The sequence below is a fragment of the Hypanus sabinus genome, chromosome 18 (assembly GCF_030144855.1).
Source record: "Hypanus sabinus isolate sHypSab1 chromosome 18, sHypSab1.hap1, whole genome shotgun sequence".
NCBI lineage: Eukaryota > Metazoa > Chordata > Chondrichthyes > Myliobatiformes > Dasyatidae > Hypanus > Hypanus sabinus.
The window spans coordinates 21,462,511-21,482,570 of record NC_082723.1 but is presented as its reverse complement, the minus strand read 5'-3'; the positions used below and the strand labels follow the sequence as shown (position 1 = coordinate 21,482,570).

At 40.9% G+C, this 20,060-nt stretch overlaps 1 protein-coding gene across 7 annotated transcripts in view; it reads right to left on the bottom strand.

The window, feature by feature from the left end:
• Nucleotides 1-322: 322 nt before the first annotated feature.
• The window catches only part of LOC132407402 (disabled homolog 2-interacting protein-like), a 605,300-nt gene continuing 585,562 nt past the window's right edge, over nt 323-20,060 (bottom strand). For 6 of the 7 annotated variants that reach the window (XM_059993828.1, XM_059993831.1, XM_059993830.1 and 3 more), the window contains 4 exons: nt 19,412-19,567; nt 16,278-16,480; nt 14,163-14,250; nt 323-4,117 (listed from right to left, as the gene is read on the bottom strand). In XM_059993828.1, coding sequence (XP_059849811.1) covers nt 3,950-4,117; nt 14,163-14,250; nt 16,278-16,480; nt 19,412-19,567 — 615 coding nt within the window. In that variant the 3' untranslated portion in view covers nt 323-3,949. The remainder of the gene's footprint in view (nt 4,118-14,162; nt 14,251-16,277; nt 16,481-19,411; nt 19,568-20,060) is intronic. The other variant, XM_059993832.1, reaches the window with a different exon arrangement.

Genomic DNA, 20,060 nt, shown 5'->3' with positions numbered 1-20,060 from the left:
TTGCGTTCTTGCGTCGGAACCATCTCATAGAAGAAGTGGCAAGTTTTGCATTTCGGAATGTTTTTGATGACCAACTCATACTCCTATATTTTTAAGGTTTTTAAATAATATCTGCTCTTTTACCACAGCAAAACATTCTCACTTTTCTGCATTGAATTTTATCTGCTTTACAGCAGCCCATCCTCACAGCTTGATGTGTTACTAGCTTCCCAATTCTGCAAACTAAAAACCACAACTAATTTATCACACTGTTTTTCTGATTAAATGTGCCTGCTATAACAATGTTCCATGTGTGATTTAATAATGACATTACACAGATTGGTTAAAATAGCTAAATAAAACTTTAATAAGTCTAGTTGCAAATGTACATAAATTGCACAGCCACATATTTTAACACAAACAACTTTTCTGTACATTATTACAGGTTAAGTAAGCTGAAGTGAATCCAGCAAATACTTTAAACATACTTACAAAAGTGTAAGGATATAAAACGTACAACAGTTTTCCAGGGACAAGTATCAGCGAGCACCAGTTACTTGGAGGCATGTCCTATCACACAGAATACTGAGCACAGAGCAAAAAGTCCTGGCTTGTTTGTGGCAAATGCCACACATCCAGTGATAGTACAATCGCATGTTTTTTGTGTTTTTTTTTCAAACCTTTATTTGCAAACAAAGGCTGAGGCAATCAATGAACTTGTCACCGAAAGCCCCTCACATGTTTAATTTAGATCCTCAAAATAAATGTCAAAACAATGTCACAGAACCTTTAGCTTTAAAAACCAAAGCAAGAAAAGTACTTTTTTTTATATAACAAGCTCTTCATGTAAATATCTTCCATTCCAATATTGTGTGCTCAGCATTCTATTCCAATATAATCCTGGGCTGCCCTTGGGGTTGATTAAGACTGTCAAAAACTTGCGCACACTTCAGACCATACATTGCCTATGGAAACATACTCTCACAATATCAAGATGCACAATCTTTGGCACAGTCCTCTGCTTGAGGAGACACCTTTTTAGAGCAGTTTCCACCTGAAACAAATAGGCTATAGTCTCTCAGGAGCTGTCTCAGTTCCCACTGAAATTCCTCAAGCTTCTAAAGGAGGAATACTCTATTTTCTGAACATCACTCTTGGAAGAATTAAATCCTCGGCTTTAATTGTTTATCTTTTTAACTTGAGCAAAGCATTAAAATACTGAAACAACTTGTTTTATAGATGGTGTTCATAATCAGGAAATACTGAGTCAATATACAGTTCGAAAACTAATTCACTAAACTTCTAAAATACATTCAAATAAATGTTTTTTGATTTTGTGTGGAAGCTCCCTGCAGACAACCATACATGCTGAAACTCTGCATGTACCGTATTAATAAATCCTCAGTGGCCTCCTGCTCTAACTTCTAAAGGTAGTCTCAGCTATAAAAGGAAAAAACTATTATTAATGCAGAAAATGCTTTTAGCTACATGCAACACTGGAGCTAATGCCAGTAGCAATGACTGCATGATATACAAAATAGCAGACCTCAGAACTGTCAGCTGACCGTGCAGTCTGACTAGGGGTGTGGATCTTAGTTTTCGCTGCCCTGTCAGGAACTGAGAGAAAGAAACAATGGAATGGCTTTAACATTGAGAAATTGTTTACGTTAAAAGACTTTCACAGTTTCTAAAAGGAATAAAAATAACCATGTGCAATTTAATTCAAACTGTAAACACCGCTTCTTATGGATCCACACAATATTTTACATGCAGTTTAAAAAAAACAAAATATTAAAACTTTTTGAACTGCAATAAAAAAGTACAAATCTACAAAGTAATTTAAAAAACCTTTTAAGGCTTATTTGCAAACTGTAATGCTAGTGGATATTAGGCAGGTATAGACAGGTTTGGCAGTGCACTTAAAACATTCTCTGTTTACTTCACATCTTAGTTGTGATAATGCCTTCTGCAGCAGGATGTGCCATTATGGCTTCTGCGACTGCTTGCATTCCACAGCGGTGCCCAAATCCGAAATGAAAGCTGGCTTGTTTCTTTTGGGAAACCACAGAGTCGCTTTTCCAAATCACTGGTGCAGTCATGATACTTGTCATATGTCAGTGTTGCTAAATACAAGTGCAACTTAAGATGCTGCAAATCTGAAAAGTCAGTAAATATAACAAATGGCCTGAAGAACTACAGAATCACAGATTGCAATCACACAGTGATTTTGTTTGCCTATATAAAGTGGTTTTAATTTGCCACCATTGGCTTTTTTATCAGACATTTTAAACAACATAAACAGCAGTTAAAGATGCAGTCACTTCTAGTGACTTTGAGACAAGCAGTACCAGAAACAGATGTTAACTATATACAGTTTACACTGGATACATAGAGAGCGCTTTAACACAGCACAGATGCAGAAACTGACTTGCACAGTTAAAGTAAAATTGGAAAGTAACTTGATCGTTCATGTTTCTTTTAAAAATACCTGCACAAACACATATAGGTATAAATTCAGAACTGTTAGTACAGTACAGTATGTGTATTTTTTGTTTTAAATTAGATCTTTTTAAACAGCAGCGGCCAAATCCATGTTTGTATGGGAGCAGCAGGATATTCGGGAGCGTGGGGTGGGGGGCGGGGGGGTAAATGTACCAAACCAACAATTTGTTTTAAAACAATGGTGTATGTATGGAAAGGATATCAGCTTAAAAAGTCCCACTGAACTGAGATGATAAACACAGCTTAAACACATCCATTAGATGGCGGTTCAGGTAGATGCAATGAACATAAGCTCTCTACCTGCTTCTTTTGTATCATTCTTTAAAATTTACAGCCGTGCTTTTCTCTTGCTTCCGACTAGGAGTCAATGGATCTTTCCATAAACAATTTTTCTCAGTGGATAACTTCCAGTGCAATGCGCATTTTCCCATCTCACATTAGAAATTATAGTGTAGTGGTTAAAAGTCCTTAAAGCATTATTCTCGAAAACACAAGGTGGTTGTACTTGGTCAGATGTCAAAGTGGTATAATCCAGAGGAAAGACTGTATAGGAACCTTCACTTTAGTAATTTTTAATGTTGTGGTTAAAAGTCTTTAAAGCATTATTCCCTAAAACAGAAGAAGGTTTTGCTTGTTTAGATGTCAGAGTGGTATAATCCAGAGCGAAGACAGTATAGGAATCTTTGCACTGCCATCAGCTGCTAAGAAAAGCATTTTCTTATAAAAAGTTTCAAAGTAGGAAAACTATTTCCCAAAAGACATCGTCATGTGCGTGGTAAAAGTGCAATACAGGCATTGCTGGCAAACTGTCAATAGCAATGGAGAGATACACTTCCTCCTACCTATCCAACAGGGATAGAAACAGCACAAATAGGTCAAAATCAGAAAGTGTTGAGCATCAATTAATTTAGAAATAACAATGGGGGGAAATCACTTTACTCTATAAAACTGGTCTACACTTGTGTCTGCATACTCAATTTTGATGGGAATAAAGCAATAATGAAAGACTTCCCATTTCTACACAGAGGCATTTACGTGGCATGATGATGTCAATGGGCCACGTGAAGTCGATGGTGCAAGTACTTACAAATGAGTGGCTCAAGGATCATCAGATAGAGGTTGCACTGAGAAAAATATTCTAAGAATTGCTTTTTGGTTGCAACTTTTTCAAAAATTCACTGCACACTCAGATTAAGTACCTGAGTTTACCTTACGTGAACTCTGCAGTGTTCCAGTGCAAGATATTTGCCTGTAGACTTTCTAAGGCTCACTACTTTTGCTGTAACGACATGCTTCTTTTTGACACCAGGTGGCCACCTTAAAGAAACTTTTATACAAACACTAATATAATCACAAGATATCTGGATGCAGGTTTTCTCTGTTACGGTAGCTAACGGCAGTGCTTTAGCACGCCCTGTGTTGAGATTACTCGTGGTACAAGGTAACTCCCGTCACTTAGCTCGGCACATCAGCAGTTGCTGCTGTTCCTGAATTCCCCGTTTTCTGTGATCTGCAGCTTGGTGGGATTGGTTGGGGAAATCCCATTTCGACTCTGCATGCTGTACCGCTCCTTCAGCTGTGTCAGGGCACTCATCAAACGGGCATTAGCAGCATCCAGGGAAACAATTCGTTTCTCCTGTTGAAACAATACCAGTACAGCCATATTAGTTCAAGCTCAATTTGTTATCATTCAACCATACACACTGATACAGCCAAACTAAACCACGTTCTTCCAGACCAAGATGTACAACACAATACATATAACTCACACACAGATATCACGAGTAAATTAACAAATAATAAGGTGTATTTACAACACAAGTTCAGAAGTACAGTATAAGACTACTGGCATTTCATGTGTGATGAGACCTGGGTTGTGGCAGGGAGTTCAGTAGTCTTATGGCATGGGTAAAGAAGCTGTTTCCCATTCTAACATTTCTTGTCTTAATGCTGCAGTATCTCCTGTCTGATGGATGGTAAGGGGATCAAAGAGATTGCTGGACGGATAGGAGGGATCACTGACAATGCTGAGGGCCCTGTGTAAACAGCACTCCTGGTAAATACCCTCAATAAGTGGATACTGTAGCTTTCAGTCTGAAAGCATGAGCATCAATTTTCTCCAACTTCCGGTAATCTCTCCCTCCTCCTCCTCTCTCCTTTTCCATTCCCTATTCTGGCTTCCCTCTTGCCCCTTCTCTTCATCTGCTTACCAACACCCTCTGGTGCCCTTCCTCCTTATCTTTTTAGATCCCTAAAATCCAAAAAGATTCTCCTTTTCAGCTTTTACCTTTTCCACCTATCACCCCCCAGCTTCTCAACTCATCACCTCCCCCACCTACTCCTTCAGCAATCCCACCCATCACTTCCCCTCCCCCACCTACTCCTTCACCCGGTCCCACCCATCACTTCCCCTCCCCCACCTACTCCTTCAGCCAATCCCACCCATCACTTCCCCTCCCTCACCTACTCCTTCACCCAATCTCACCCATCACTTCCCCTCCCTCACCTACTCCTTCACCCAGACCCACCCATCACTTCCCCTCCCCCACCTACTCCTTCACCCGGTCCCACCCATCACTTCCCCTCCCCCACCTACTCCTTCACCCGGTCCCACCCATCACTTCCCCTCCCTCACCTACTCCTTCTCCCAATCCCACCCATCACTTCCCCTCCCCCACCTACTCCTTCACCCAATCCCACCCATCACTTCCTGTCCCTCACCTACTCTTTCACCCGATCCCACCCATCACTTCCCCCCCTCACCTACTCCTTCACCCAGTCCCACCCATCACTTCCCCCCCTCACCTACTCCTTCACCCGGTCCCACCCATCACTTCCCCTCCCCCACCTACTCCTTCTCCCAATCCCACCCATCACTTCCCCTCCCTCAACTAATCCCACCCATCACTTCCCCTCCCTCACCTACTCCTTCACCCAATCCCACCCATCACTTCCCCTCCCTCACCTACTCCTTCACCCAATCCCACCCATCACTTCCCCTCCCTCACCTACTCCTTCACCTGGTCCCACCCATCACTTCCCCTCCCCCACCTACTCCTTCACCCGGTCCCACCCATCACTTCCCCTCCCTCACCTACTCCTTCTCCCAATCCCATCCATCACTTCCTGTCCCTCACCTACTCTTTCACCCGATCCCACCCATCACTTCCCCCCCTCATCTACTCCTTCTCCCAATCCCACCCATCACTTCCCCCCCCTCACCTACTCCTTCACCCAGTCCCACCCATCACTTCCCCTCCCTCACCTACTCCTTCACCCGGTCCCACCCATCACTTCCCCTCTCTCACCTACTCCTTCACCCAATCCCACCCATCACTTCCCCTCCCTCACCTACTCCTTTACCCAATCCCACCCATCACTTCCCCTCCCTCACCTACTCCTTTACCCAATTCCACCCATCACTTCCTCTCCCTCACCTATCTCACCCATCACTTGCCCTCCCCGCCTATTCCTTCATCCAATCCCACCCATCACTCCCCATCCCTCACCTACTCCTTCACCCAATCTCACCTATCACATTCCAGCTTGTCCTCTTTCCTCTCCCCCCACCCTCAGCTTCTATTTACCTCCTTTCCAGTCCTGAAGAAGGGTCTCAGCCCGAAACATTGATTGTTTATTGCTCTCCATAAATGCTGCCTGACCTGCTGAGTTTCTCCTGCATTTTGTATGTGCTACTTTGTTTGTCCAGCATCTGCAGAATTTCTTGTGTTTATTATATTTAGATACAGTCTTTCCAACCACCAAAGTATTAATATTTTATAAACCTGATCTCTTTCTTAAAAATATACTTAAGATTTCAGGAGAAGGTTTCTCTAAGAATTTTAGCGGAGTTTTGATACAAAATTATGACGGATATGTATAGGGTAAATGCAAGCAGCCTTTATCCACTGAGGTTGGGTGGGTCTAGATCTAGAGGTCATAGGTTGAGGGTGAAAGTGTGGAATGAACCGCCATTGGAAGTGTGGGATGTGGACTTGATTTCAAAATTTTAAGAGAAATTTGGATAAGTATACGGATGGGAGTCCCACTTGGTGGCGCAATAATATCAGTGCCGGACTCCAGAGCGAAGGTTCCCGAGTATGAATCCAAGTCGGGTTGAGCGTCGAGCTAGCAACTTGGCCTCGTAAAAGCAAGAATAGCTTGTACGGAAACACCATCATGACGGTGCCGAGTTCAGGGCTAGTCTTCTTTCTCTTCTATATGGATGGGAGGGTTATGGAGGGCCATGGTCCAGCTGCAGGTCAACAGGACTAAGAAGAATAAAAAGACATTGCATCTCCTACCTTTCCTATCCTCCGAACACGCATCCTGATGTTGATGCTGAATATATTCAGCACAGACTAGATGGCCTGAAAGGCCTGTTTCTGAGCTGTAGGGCTCTATGATTCTAACTCAGTCCTGATCACTTGTCTGTTAAAATGTCAGTCTTGCAGTGATTCAAAAAATAGATTAAGTTAATCTCTGTAGCATTTCCAAGGTCATGCTCTGGGATATGCTGTGCCGTTGCCTAGCACCGGGTCCCAATGGCCCCGCAGCTTAAAGCAACAAGCCGAGAAGTGGAGCTTTCAGCAATGGACCCCCAAAAAGCTGCAAGGGTTCGGAGTTGTAAATCTCAGAGTGTATTTTCCTGAAACAGAAATGGAGGCAGCCTAAGGCAAATCTTACAGTGGGGAATATGTGACCATGAGTGAGCTGCTGTCAGGCCTGCCTGGTATTCACTGGGCTCTGAAACCCTGCTCTGTAACAAACACATTATTTAATCTGTGTGTGCTTAAAGGCAAACAGCATTAACATCAGGATGTATGTTCTGAGGATAGAAAAGGTATGAATTGCAGCATAATTTTTGATTATGGAAGGGAATGTCTTTTTCAGAAAAAACTCAAAAGTTAAGGTCAACCTTATCCTTCGTAGAACGTTTAAATACACACTGCCTGCAGTCTGCGAGGAAAAACAAGAGAAAATCTGCAGATGCTGGAAATCCAGAGCAACACACACGAAATGCTGGAGGAACTCAGCAGGTCAGGCAGCGTCTACAGAAAAGGGTAAACAGTCGACATTTCGGGCCAAGACCCTTCATCGGGACTGGAAAAAAAAGATGGGGGGGGGGAGTCTATAAGGGGTCTGTACATTCCCCGCATGACTGTGAGGGCTTCCTCCAACAATCCAAACTCATACCAATTGCTAGGTTAATTGGTCAATGTAAACTGTCTGGTAATCAGGCAAGAGTTAAATCAGGGGTTGCTGGGCAGCGGGGCTCGATGGACCAGAAGGACCTTCTCTGTGCTGTACCCCAATAAATAAATAATCTTTTTACTTCCTCTCTCATCATTTGTCCTCCTGAATATTGCTTTTATACTCCCCATTTATTACAGCATCACAGAACTGTGGCTATCTGGTCCACTGGTTCTATACCAGCGATATGCAAGGAAATTCCAGCTGGTCCCATGCTCTCTCCTCCATGACGTACACACTATTGTTGTTCAGACAGCTAGCCAGCTGCTTTGAATGACACAATTAAACCTGCCTCCTTCACCATCCTGGCAGTGCTGTCTCGACTAACCGCTCCTGGTGCAAAAAGTTTTCATGTACTTTATTTAGAGATAGCGCACAGTAACAGGCCCTTCTGCCTGATAAGCCCATGCTGCCCATGTGATCAATTAGTCTTTGGAATATGGGAGGAAACCTCCTCCTATTAACTTTGGTGCCCTGACCAATATTCTTAACTATATGTCCTGGTATTCATGACTCCTCTGCCAGTGGCAACTTCCTTCTCTACCTACCAAGTCCCTACCCTTACTAATCTCTAAATGTCAAAACCTCCTGCAACTTTTCTCTATTCCAAGGAAAGTAACCCCAGTGTTCTCCAGTCAATTCATGCAACCTAGTTCTCATCCCAGGAATCTTTTTAGTAGATTTCTCTGCCCCACACAGCTGTGGCCAAACCAGTGTTTTATAAAAGTTCATCAGGACTTGCCTGCACTCTACGTTCACGCTTCTGTTTGTTTCAAACAAACGGAAATCTGAGCATCACACATAAAATACTGAAGAAAGTCAGCAGGTCAGGCAGCATTTATGGAAAAGCGTACAGTCGACGATTCAATGCAGAGACCCTTCAGCAGGATTGGAGAAAAAAAAGAAAAATCAACTCATCTTTTTTCTCTCCAGTTCTGCTGAAGGGTCTTGGCCTGAAATATCGACTGTACTCTTTTCCATCGTTGCTGCCTGGCCTGCTCAGTTCCTCCAGCATTTTGTGTGTGTTGCTTTTGTTTGTTTGTTTATTTATTGAGATACAGCACAGGACAGGCCCTTCTGGCCCTTTGATCTGTGCCACCCAGTAATCTCCAATTTACTGTGTCCATTTCTGGCTGCCTCACTATAGGAAGGATGTGGAAGCATTGGAAAGAGTACAGAGGAGATTTACCAGGATGCTGCCTGGTTTAGAGAGTATGGATTATGATCAGAGATTAAGTGAGCTAGGGCTTTACTCTTTGGAGAGGAGGATGAGAGGAGGCATGATAGAGGTATACAAGATATTAAGAGGAATAGATAGAGTGGACAGCCAGTGCCTCTTCCCCAGGTCACCACTGCTTTAAGGTAAGGGGAGGGAAGTTCAAGGGGGATATTAGAGGAAGGTTTTTTTACTCAGAGAGTGGTTGGTGCATGGAATGCACTGCCTGAGTCAGTGGTGGAGGCAGATACACTAGTGAAATTTAAGAGACTACTAGACAGGTATATGGAGGAACTTAAAGTAGGGGGATATATGGGAGGCAGAGTTTAAGGGTCGGCACAACATTGTGGGCCGAAGGACCTGTACTGTACTGTACTGTACTGTACTATTCTATGTTCTATGTTAATCCTAACCTCACCATGGGGTAATTTGCAATGACCAATTAACCCACCAACCGGTACATCTTTGGACTGCGGGAGGAAACCAGAGTACCCAGAGGAAACCCACTTGTAAAAACTCCTTACAGACAGTGGCGGGAATTGAACCCAGTTAGCTTGCACAGTAAAGCTTTCTACTAACCACTATACTACTGTCTGTTTATAAATCTTAAGATTTATTGACTTTTTAACCAATTGTTCAATCTGTCCTGCTACTTACAACAAACTACGTACACATACGCTGGCTATTTGTTCTTTTAATTCTCTCATGGTTGTGGTTTCTTGGTCTCCTTACCAAAATGTAACACTCACATTCCAAACTAGACTTGCCTGCACCTCCTGCATATATGAAAAAGGCTCATACGAAAAGATATTCAATATATCAAATTATTAATGCATATTAAGAAAAACAGTTGTCAATGATTCCTTTGATCTAACAGATTTCATTTTATTTTTATTTAGAGATACACTGTGGAACAGACTCTTCCGGCCCAGCAACCCATCTATTTAACCCTAACCTAATCGCAGGACAATTTACAATGACCAATTAACTTATTAACTAATATTTCTTTGGACTCTCGGAGGAAACTGAAGCACCTGGAGGAAATACACACATTCCATGGGCAGGATGTACAAACTCCTTACAGAGGAAACTGGAATTGAACTCTGAACTCCCACACCGTGAGCTGTAATGGTGTTGTGCTGACCATCACGCTACGACGCTGCCTCAGCCTGCTAAGTTCCTCCAGAAGATTACTTGTACCTCCTGAAGTGTGCTTATAAAATACCATCTCACAGACAGATGACAATGATGTCGAATGTGGCTCAAGTCCAAAGCCTAGAGCTTGAGGTCATTCATCTGACTGGTTGCATCATGGCCTGGTACCGCAATTCCAACACGGGGGATGCAAGTGGCTGCAGCAATTTCGTGTACACAGCCTGGCCCATCATGGGTACAACCATCGCCAACATTGGAAGCATCTCCATGAGGTGCAGTCTCAAAAAGATGGCATCCATTATCAGGGACTCCCACCATTCAGGTAGCCCCCTTCTCACTGCTGCTGTCAGTTCGGGTACTTCCCTCTCATTACCCGAGTAACTAATTGTATATTACATGGGGGAGAATTGATGTCATCCAACTGAACAAATGCAGGAATTCTAGGGTCAGGGTCGGCAGGAGAAGAAGCAATTGCAGTAACGATGTGCACCTGTGCAAAAGTACAGTGGCTGCTTTGGAACATGGCAAATACTGGCAGCATGGTAGCTATAGTGGTGAGCACAGTGCTTTACAGTGCCAGTGTTTGGGGTTCAATTCCCACCACTGTCTGTAAGGAGTTTGTACGTTCTTGCTGTGGCCTCATGGGTTTCCTCTGGTTTCCTCCCACAGTCCAAGGAAGGGTTAGTAAATTGTGGGCATGCTATGGTGGTGATACTTGCAGGCTGCCCCCAGTACATCCTTGGATTGTGTTGGTTGTTAATACTATATGCACTTCACTATATGTTTCAATGTACTTGTGACAAATAAGGCTAATACTTATTTCTATTAATGAATAGAATCAGAATCAGGTTTATTATCACTGGCATGTGTCAGTGAGATTTGTTAACTTAGCAGCAGCTGTACAATGCAATACATAATATATGAAGAGAAAAGATAAAAGACCTACTAAATGTGACTCTGTGTGTGTATGAGAAATTGTGAAATTAATGAATGTAACTGATCATGAAGCCTCTAAATATAACTGTATGCGTGCATGCAAGAAATCATGAAATTAATAAATCAGGGAATCTAACAGAGGATGAAGTAACTGAGCTGACGATAACAACTTCATTTATCACGATGTTTAAAGGTCGCAGAGACAAGACATGTCCAGGTTTATGGAGTGTTTCAATGTCTTCCTGAATAAGGTACAGCTTCAATGCAATGCACCTCCGGCTCAGGAAATATTAATATGAAAGCATTAATTCTGAATACTTTCACCTGCAGCTCAGAGTCCCTTTAAATAATTTCCTCCTGCAGTATACTTTATTAGGCATGTATTATAGCCCAAAGGTAATAAACGACTTCTGCCTTCTTTATAGTGTGGACAGAACTATGAAGCTATACTGACTTATATGTGACCCATCACAATTGGTTTAGGTTGTTGTGGGACATAACAAAATACCAACTTGGAGCAGTAATGGAGAGAATAAATTGAAAAGGACATTCAAATTGTGTTCTTAATACAGAGCCCAGGTAAGTGGAGGGAGCCCGTGAGGCATTGAGGGCTATTTTAAGCAAAATGTTATCAGAGTAGGCTGAATCAGTACAACAATTTCTGTAAATTCTGGGTATGATATCCAATGGGGCTTTTCACTGGAATAGCAGCAAAGTTTAAAATTAATTGTGCGCAGCCAATAATCCAATGAGCTGTAGGCATAAGTACCACTCAAAGAAACTCCAGGCTGTTGGCACAGGGTAACAGCGAGAGAATGCAGCATTATCAGAAGTCCATCTTTGAATAAAATATTAAGCCAAGGTCCTGCTTACCACTTCAGATGGTAAAATAATTGAATGCACTGTCAGAAGAACAAGATAGCATTGTGATGATAAACCATCTCTTACTTAAGAAAGAGACACCTTGGGTGGTTATTTATTTTAATTTGTTCCGATGCATGTAGATCTAACTGGCTGCCAAATTTGCCAAGAATGTACAGTACTGTGCAAAAGTCTTAGGCACAAATATCTATAGCTTGGGTACCTAAAACTTTTGCACAGTACTATAGTAATTTTATGTATTGAACTGTACTGCCAATGCAAAACAGTCCATATTTCATGATGTATATGAGTAATGATAAACCTGATTTTGATACGGGTCTCCACTGTGGACTGAGAGTGGGAAGGGGGCAGGGAGAGGGGAGGGAACAGAAAGCACTAGAGTCACATTCTGTAATGATCAATAAACCAATTGTTTGGAATTAAATGACATTGCCTGGTGTCTCAGTACCCATGCCAAACCCCACCTCTGGCACTCTTTCTCTGCCACCTGTCCCATACCCCTCCTGTAGTGCTCCACCCGCACCATTCACAATATCCTTCGTACCCATCACATTTACAAACTCACCCTCTGCTCCACATTGACAAATGCAGTACTGCGCAGACGCCTCCTTGGAGTACACATCTTGCATAACCTCTCATGGTCCCAGGACACATCCTACACAATGCTTCTCCTGTTTGAAGAGGCTGAAGGGAGCGGGACTATGTGCATCTATACTCACGTCGTTCTACAGATGCACAGTACAGAGCTTCCTAACAAGTTGCATCACTGCATGGTACAGAAACCGCACTGTGGCACACAGGAAGCCAAAACTGTGCAACGCATCCCCGACACCAGCCAACCCACCACCATGGAAATATGTACAGAGAGGTGCCAGGAAAAGGCCAGAAACATCATGAAGGATACCGCCCATCCTGTTCATGGACTGTTTGCCCTTCTCCCGTTAGGCAGGAAGTGACATAGCAACTATGCCAGGACCACCAGACTCAAGAACAGTTACCTTCCTCAAGCAGTAAGGCTGATCAACACCTTCCCTACTAACACCCACTGCACAAACCTCTGCTACCACTACTTTACATCTCCTGTCAGAATCATCTTACATAGACACTCCTGTGCCTAGCATCACTTTATGGACATACAATCTACATATACACAAGCTTACCATATGTATTTACAGTATATTTTTTTGTGTTTTTTTATTATTGTGTTCTTCATTTTATTTATTTAGAGGTACAGTACAGAACAGGATCTTCTGACCCTTCAAGCTGTGTTGCCCAGCAACTCACTGATTTAACCCTAGCCTAGTCACGGGACAATTTACAATGATCAATTGACCGAATATCTGGTACATCTTCGTACTGTAGGAGAAAGCCAGGGCATTGGGAGGAAACCCACATGCACATGGGACGGAACGTACAAACTTGGTGACAGTAGATGCTGGAATTGAACTCGGAACTCTTCACACCCTGAGCTACGAGGGGTGATTGATAAGTTTGTGGCCTAAGGTAGGAGGATTCAATTTTAGAAAAGCTAGCATATTTATTTTTCAACATAGTCCCTTCCTACATTTACACACTTAGTCCAGCAGTCGTGGAGCATACAGATCTTGGACCTCCAGGAAGTGTCCACAGCAGGGGTGATTGATAGGTTCATGGCCTAAGGTAGAAGCAGATGAATTATACAGCTCTCGTTACACGCACAGACAGTTCAACTCTTTGAGTGATTATGCAGAAAGGTTAAAGTTAATAATGCATCAATTAACAATGCATCAGGGGTGATGGATATGTTCGTGGCCTACGGTAGAAGGAGATTGGTTACTAACTTGAAACTTTCTGCATTTTCACTCAAAGAGTTGAACTGTCTGTGCATGTAACGAGAGCTGTATAACTCATCTCCTTCTACCTTAGGCCATTAACTTATCAATCACCCATTTGTGGACGCTTTCTGGAAGTCCAAGATCCTTATGCTCCACGACCGCTGGACTGAGTGTGTAAATATAGGAGGGGACTATGTTAAAAAATAAATGTACTATGTTTTCTAAAATTGACTTCTTCTACCTTAGGCCACGAACCTATCAATCACCCCTTGTATAATAGCGTTGTGCTAACTGCTACCGCGTGTAATTGTGTTTTTGTTTTCTGCTGCAGAATAACAATTATTTTGTTCTCCTTTACACTTGAGTACTGAAAATGACATTAAACAATCTTGAATTTCCTACATTGTAGGAAGGGAGGCCCTTACCTGGGCTTCGATGATCTTCTGCTTGGAGTCTACCGCAGCTTGCATCTCTGCATGGTCTTTCTTCAGTTCATCTTCCACGGCCATTAATCTTTAAAGAGAAAACAGGAGTAACAGTACGAGCAACAGCAGGGTCAGACAGACTTAAAAGCTCAGTCGATCCTGAGATTAAACACAAATACTGATTATTGCTGAATTCTACTATATTGTGAGTCAATCCAATTTTAAGATAGGCTAAACTTCTTTGGCATTCTATCATCTTGTAACAATCACTATGAAACAAATAATTGCTTTAATGGTAGGAGGAGGCTTTTGTTGAGTACAGGAGCACAAAAATAATTTCTCCCTTCCCCTCTGCAAATGACAGTCATGCAGGAAACTGTTTCATAGTCAGTATACTGCCTACTTGGATGTTTAACCTGTGTGAACATTGGCAATGTTGCATCTAAATCCAAACCACCTCAGTATGAATTCACAAATCCTACTTCCAATGTGGGCCACAATCAATAACAAGCACCTTCCACATGCTAGTCCAGAGCCGGTGGAGTTAAAAGCTTTCCTATTAGATCAGATAACAAACAGTTGGGATAAATGGGCCATTTTAAGGGAAGCAAACAGTAGTTACAGGAGTTCCACAGGGATCAGTACTTAGGCCTTTAATTGTTTACAATCTGCGTTAATGACGTAGATAAAGGAAGTAAGTTTATCATAACCTATTTTACTAAAAATAGATGAGCAAATTGTGAGCAATATGCAGAGAATACAAAGGGATTATGAACTGGTAAAGTAAATGAACAGAAATTTAGCAAGGGTGGTATAACACAGGTGCTGTTCTGCTGGAACATAATAAAGAAGCAGGATATTACTTAAAAGAAGACAAATTCAGAATACTGTTGAATAGTGGCCTGGATGTCAACATCATCAAAAACACAATCCACAGCAAACAATTATGGGGGTAAATAGAATGGTCTTTGGAATTGACTTGGTTACCCTTCACTAAGCATGGAGTTGGAATTTTGCATGATAGGTCCCTACCTCCATTCTTGTTATGCTCAGACATCTCAGTTGCATTCCAAACTCTTAATTAGAAAAATTGAATCCTTTCAAACATTACATACTCTTGCAAGAACTCTTAATGCCATTTTTGTCTGCAAGTGTGCTCCACTTCCAGTGGTCGCATTCTTTTAAATTTACAGCCCTCCTTCATGATATTAGATACAAGCTTCTGTCTCTCCTACTGTGATCTCCCATAGAACTTACCCATCCTATTTAAAACCACAGCCACTGTGTGGTGGATACTCCTAATGAAGACCAACTAACACCCAAAAGGAAGATCTATTTTATTCTGCCCCAAATGGACAAAATGATTGACATAAATTGGCACCTTTGATTTACAAGTATAAATGATAGGGCTTTATAGGGCAGACCACACTTGGGGGTACCGTGAGAAATTTTGGGCCCCTTATCTAAAAATGATGTGTTGGCATTGTAAAGATGCAGGAGGAGGTGAAGGAGAATGATTCTGAGTACAATGTTCCCTCTAAGGTGTGCACACACAAAGGGCAGTCAAAGTTTAAGGGGGAGAAGGCAGGAGAATGGGGTTGAGAGGGTTAATAAATCAGTCATGATGGGGAGGCAGAGTAGACTCGTTGGGTTGAATGGCTTAATTTTGCTCCTGTGCCTTATGTCAGCATGGCAGTGATTTAAATCCTTCCATCAAATCTGTGATGAAGATCAACAACAGCTACAATGGGCCTTCTTTTGTTCCCTATTTATCCTGAAAAGAACAGAAAACACAGCATTCTAGCAATCTGCCCAGCCTAAATGGTCCTCTACACTTCTAATTTCTCTAATTCAATGGGCAGTATTTAGATTCAGCTGTATTAATTCTTTTTATTATGTTCTCTGCAGAGATCAAATATTTTAACCCAACATGAAACTAGCAAGATGTGAATCCCAAGGAAAGATGACTGTTAAAATGATGTATCAGCTTGGAGAGGTGTTTCAGTAATTGCTCTCCCATGTCAGCATTAACAACAAATTCACAATTATGCAATGTCTCCAAAGCTACATTAAAATAATAAAAAAAACAGTCCTAACAGATGGCTAGCTACATACCTGCTGATTATGCCTTTCATCTGCACATCCTTGTCTTCTTGTTGTCTACGAAGTCGTTCTTCACCCTCCTCCAGCCTAGCTTGGTACTCCAGCATCATCTTTTGTGCTTGCTCCTCTTGGTTCTTTAAATGAACCTCATATTCCTCCAGCTTCCTATTGGAAGCCCTCAGTTTATCCTGAAGTATGGCAATCTCCTGTTGATACTGATAGAAATAAAGGCAGTGAACTTAAAGAGGGTTCATTATAAAAATCCGATATACTGTACAAGACTTAAAATATCACTGGAAAACGCACATTTCCCCCATTTAAAGAATAGGATCCTTAATATACAGTAGATTTATAACATTGTGGCCCATCAGCTATACATTAATACCAGAAAAAAACGAATACAAATCTATTAATATTCCTAGTCTGCATTTCATTCAGAATTTTGGGGCATAATCTTTAAGAATGGGAAAATTAATTGGATTTAAGTAATATATTTCAATGAAAGTGTAATACATTTTGCAGGCTTATGTTGCAAACTGTGGATTTCAAGAAGACCACGGGAATTTATTTTAAGTCAAATTGTGCATACAGCATAAAAGGACAAGTTCTCCCAGGGGCTTCAAGGGCTGCAACTTTGAGAGAAAACTGCAAAGTTGGCCCCCCACCTTTTGCATAGCAGTAACTTGAGCAAGTAAATTTAAAGCTATTAATCTGGAATTACTTTATAAACATCGTTTTTCAGCAAAGTTAGACAGATTTGAGTCTTCTAAAGTACTTAATTCCTACTTGCTTTTGGGGATATCTTCAGCTAACCATATCAGACATGCTTAATGATCACCTAGGATCTACTTCTCATATTTGTAATGAATACAAAACACATCGTTCTCCCCTCCGGGTTAAACAGGCTGCATGCAGCCATTATGGACGCTGTTCAGATAAGAGCTGGGTAGCTGATAAAGCATTCACTTCAGCAGTCTGTCATTTAAGAATAAGGGGCTGATGCAAGCTTTTTGAAATGATTGGCATTTGAAAAAGAAAGAAGAATGTAACTCCATGGGGAGCCACCATTACAGCTTTACAGAGAGACATCATCCTCTGTAACAGCTTAACAAAAACAAAATACAGATTTTAAAATATGCGTTCAGTTCCAAAAAGTACAATGCAAATTTCTATTAAATTCAGGCATGATCAGGATTAGTAAACATGAGTTAGTTAAAAATCTGAGTGCCAGACGTCATCTTGCAATTATGTTTCCGTGGGTAAAAGAGTCAGAAACCAATTGTTTCTGCAAGAAGCATGAGAAGAATGAGAAATGAATTGACTGTAACAGAGAAGTTGAACTATTAATTTAAAAGCACACAAACAGGAGGTAGTAAGTAGCATCCCGAAGAACAGTAAAACAATATACAACCCTCATCACAATCAGTAGAGAAAGAGAAAGGCAAAATAGATTTACACAAGCAAATGGAAAACTGTAAATATGAAACACTGGGACATGTTGAAATACAGCAGGATTGAAGGAAAATGTAAGACACAAAATGGGAATATGAGAAACAGCGTGCAAGAGATACAAAATCTAACAACAAAACTTCTTAAAAAACAATTGAGAATGTACTGAAGGGGAACATGAGACCATTAAAAATAGTTACAGGCAAGACTAAAACGAACAATAAAACAGCAGGCTTGTTCAGTAGTATATTTTATTGATGTATACAACAGATGACAAAACATTAAATGAAGAATCTTAGTGAATTTAGTATATTAAAAATGGTAATTTAAGGAGGAATTGGGGATTTATATAGACAATTATCCTGAAGCTAATGGCTTTCACTCAAAGTATTAAATGAAATAAGAAAATTGTACACGAGTCAGGTTGTAATTTTGTTAAATTCTCTAGATTCAGGAATTGTGCCTATGGACTGGGAAATTGCAACATTTGAGGGCAGAAAGAAGCCATGTAAACTGATAGTTTAAAATTAACTGTATGTAATTATCAGAGAAAAAAATCAAGAATTTGTGAAAGGTATCTTAGATAGGGGAGTTCATTATCAATTTTCAAACATGAAGTTGATAGCAGCCATAATAGACATCATAGCACACGAGGTAAGCTTGAAAAATGGATCTGAAATTGGCATGGAAAATTCAAAACCAAATGTCAAAATAAACATCTATTTTGACTGGTGGGAAGTTACATTCATTCTTCCTCATAAGTCCATTTTAAGGTCTCATCTTTTCACTATATATGATGTGTCTAAACAAACAGAAATTGGTCCACCAGGTTTTCTGAGGAAGAGAAGACATTAAATTGTATTGATGGGAATTGGAGAGAATGGCAGAAGTTTAATGTGGGGAAATTTGAGATGTTTCATATCATGGAAAGGCAAATGAATGGAAGTATGTCTTAATGATGATCTAAAACTTAATTCAATCACGGAGCAGACTTGAAAGGTTCAGTGTCTCCTATTCTTATGAATCTCTGTGGAGATGGTCAAAATCAACTGCTTCTCAGGCTGACAGTAACTAGAAGGTTGCCACAATGATATCAGTCTCTGTGAGTCAGAAAAAGGGACACTCATATAAACAGATGTGCTGAAGGGAATTTGTTCTGTAGAACAACGGTCCATCTGTATCGGCTGACTAAATTTAAAGGAAACACGCAAAATAATTTTTTGTCTGTTTTCTAACCAATGAAAGGACCTACCTTGGCTAGTAGCAATCCATAATATCACTAATATACATTTCATATTTGAACTATGAAAAATGGCAGCTTTCCTCATATAAATATTAAAGTATGCAATTTCATGTAACAATCTAATTCCTCGGTTGTTGGTCTCTGCAAAATTGATGAAGACCATAACGCAACATCATTAAACAGAAAGGCATTTGAATCAGCTAATTTGAAGTGACTAGCTTTACTTCCAGTGCCTAGTTTCACATTTTTATTCATTAACAATATAATAATGCATTACTTTAAATGATTAAACTGCTGTGTCATTAACCCAGAACATCATTTTGCTAGCCAGAAAAATTAGAATATCTACAATTATATTTATTCCCAATATGCAAAAGGAAAAGCAGTTATGTTGTGCAAAGAGAAAAAGCACCTTGAAAAGGCGTTAGAATTTCTGTCTGGCAAATATCATTACCTTCTCTATCTGGCTAAGTTCCTCTTTAGGTCTGACATCTTCCCTGTGCTTAGAGCCTGGGTCCACAGTTTCATCATCTATGAACTGCATGTTCATATTCATCAGCCATGCTGCTGTGCGGTCCACTGAGGACAAGGCATTCGCAGGTGAGGGGGCCTAAAAAAGTGTGATAAAGCTCAGCTTTGCATCTGAATTTTACACAAAGAAAGTTAAAGCAATGGAAATGAAGAGATACAAGTAATGATTTTTTTTTACATCGGAGTCATCTTACGATAATGTTACAGGGAATAAATAATTCAATCCAGATCTCAAGATTTTGCTTTGCTTATCCAAACACTTGGATTCCAGTAATTTATTTTGTTAATGCACAATATTTTCATTGCAATTTGCTGGAATGGGCAATAAAGCAATACAATTATTTTAAATACTTAACTAATTTTTAAGATCCTATGCCATTCACTTCGTCTCCACACAAGTCATATCAATGACACTCCAACTACAATTGCTGCAAATGTGGGTTTCTCCATCCTTTCCTGGGAATATGTGCTTAGAGAACTACAGGCACAAGTAGATACCCTAACTACTACCACACTGATCTGCTGCACTGACTCCCAGAAAGAATTTAATCAGATCAAGAAAACTCACTAAA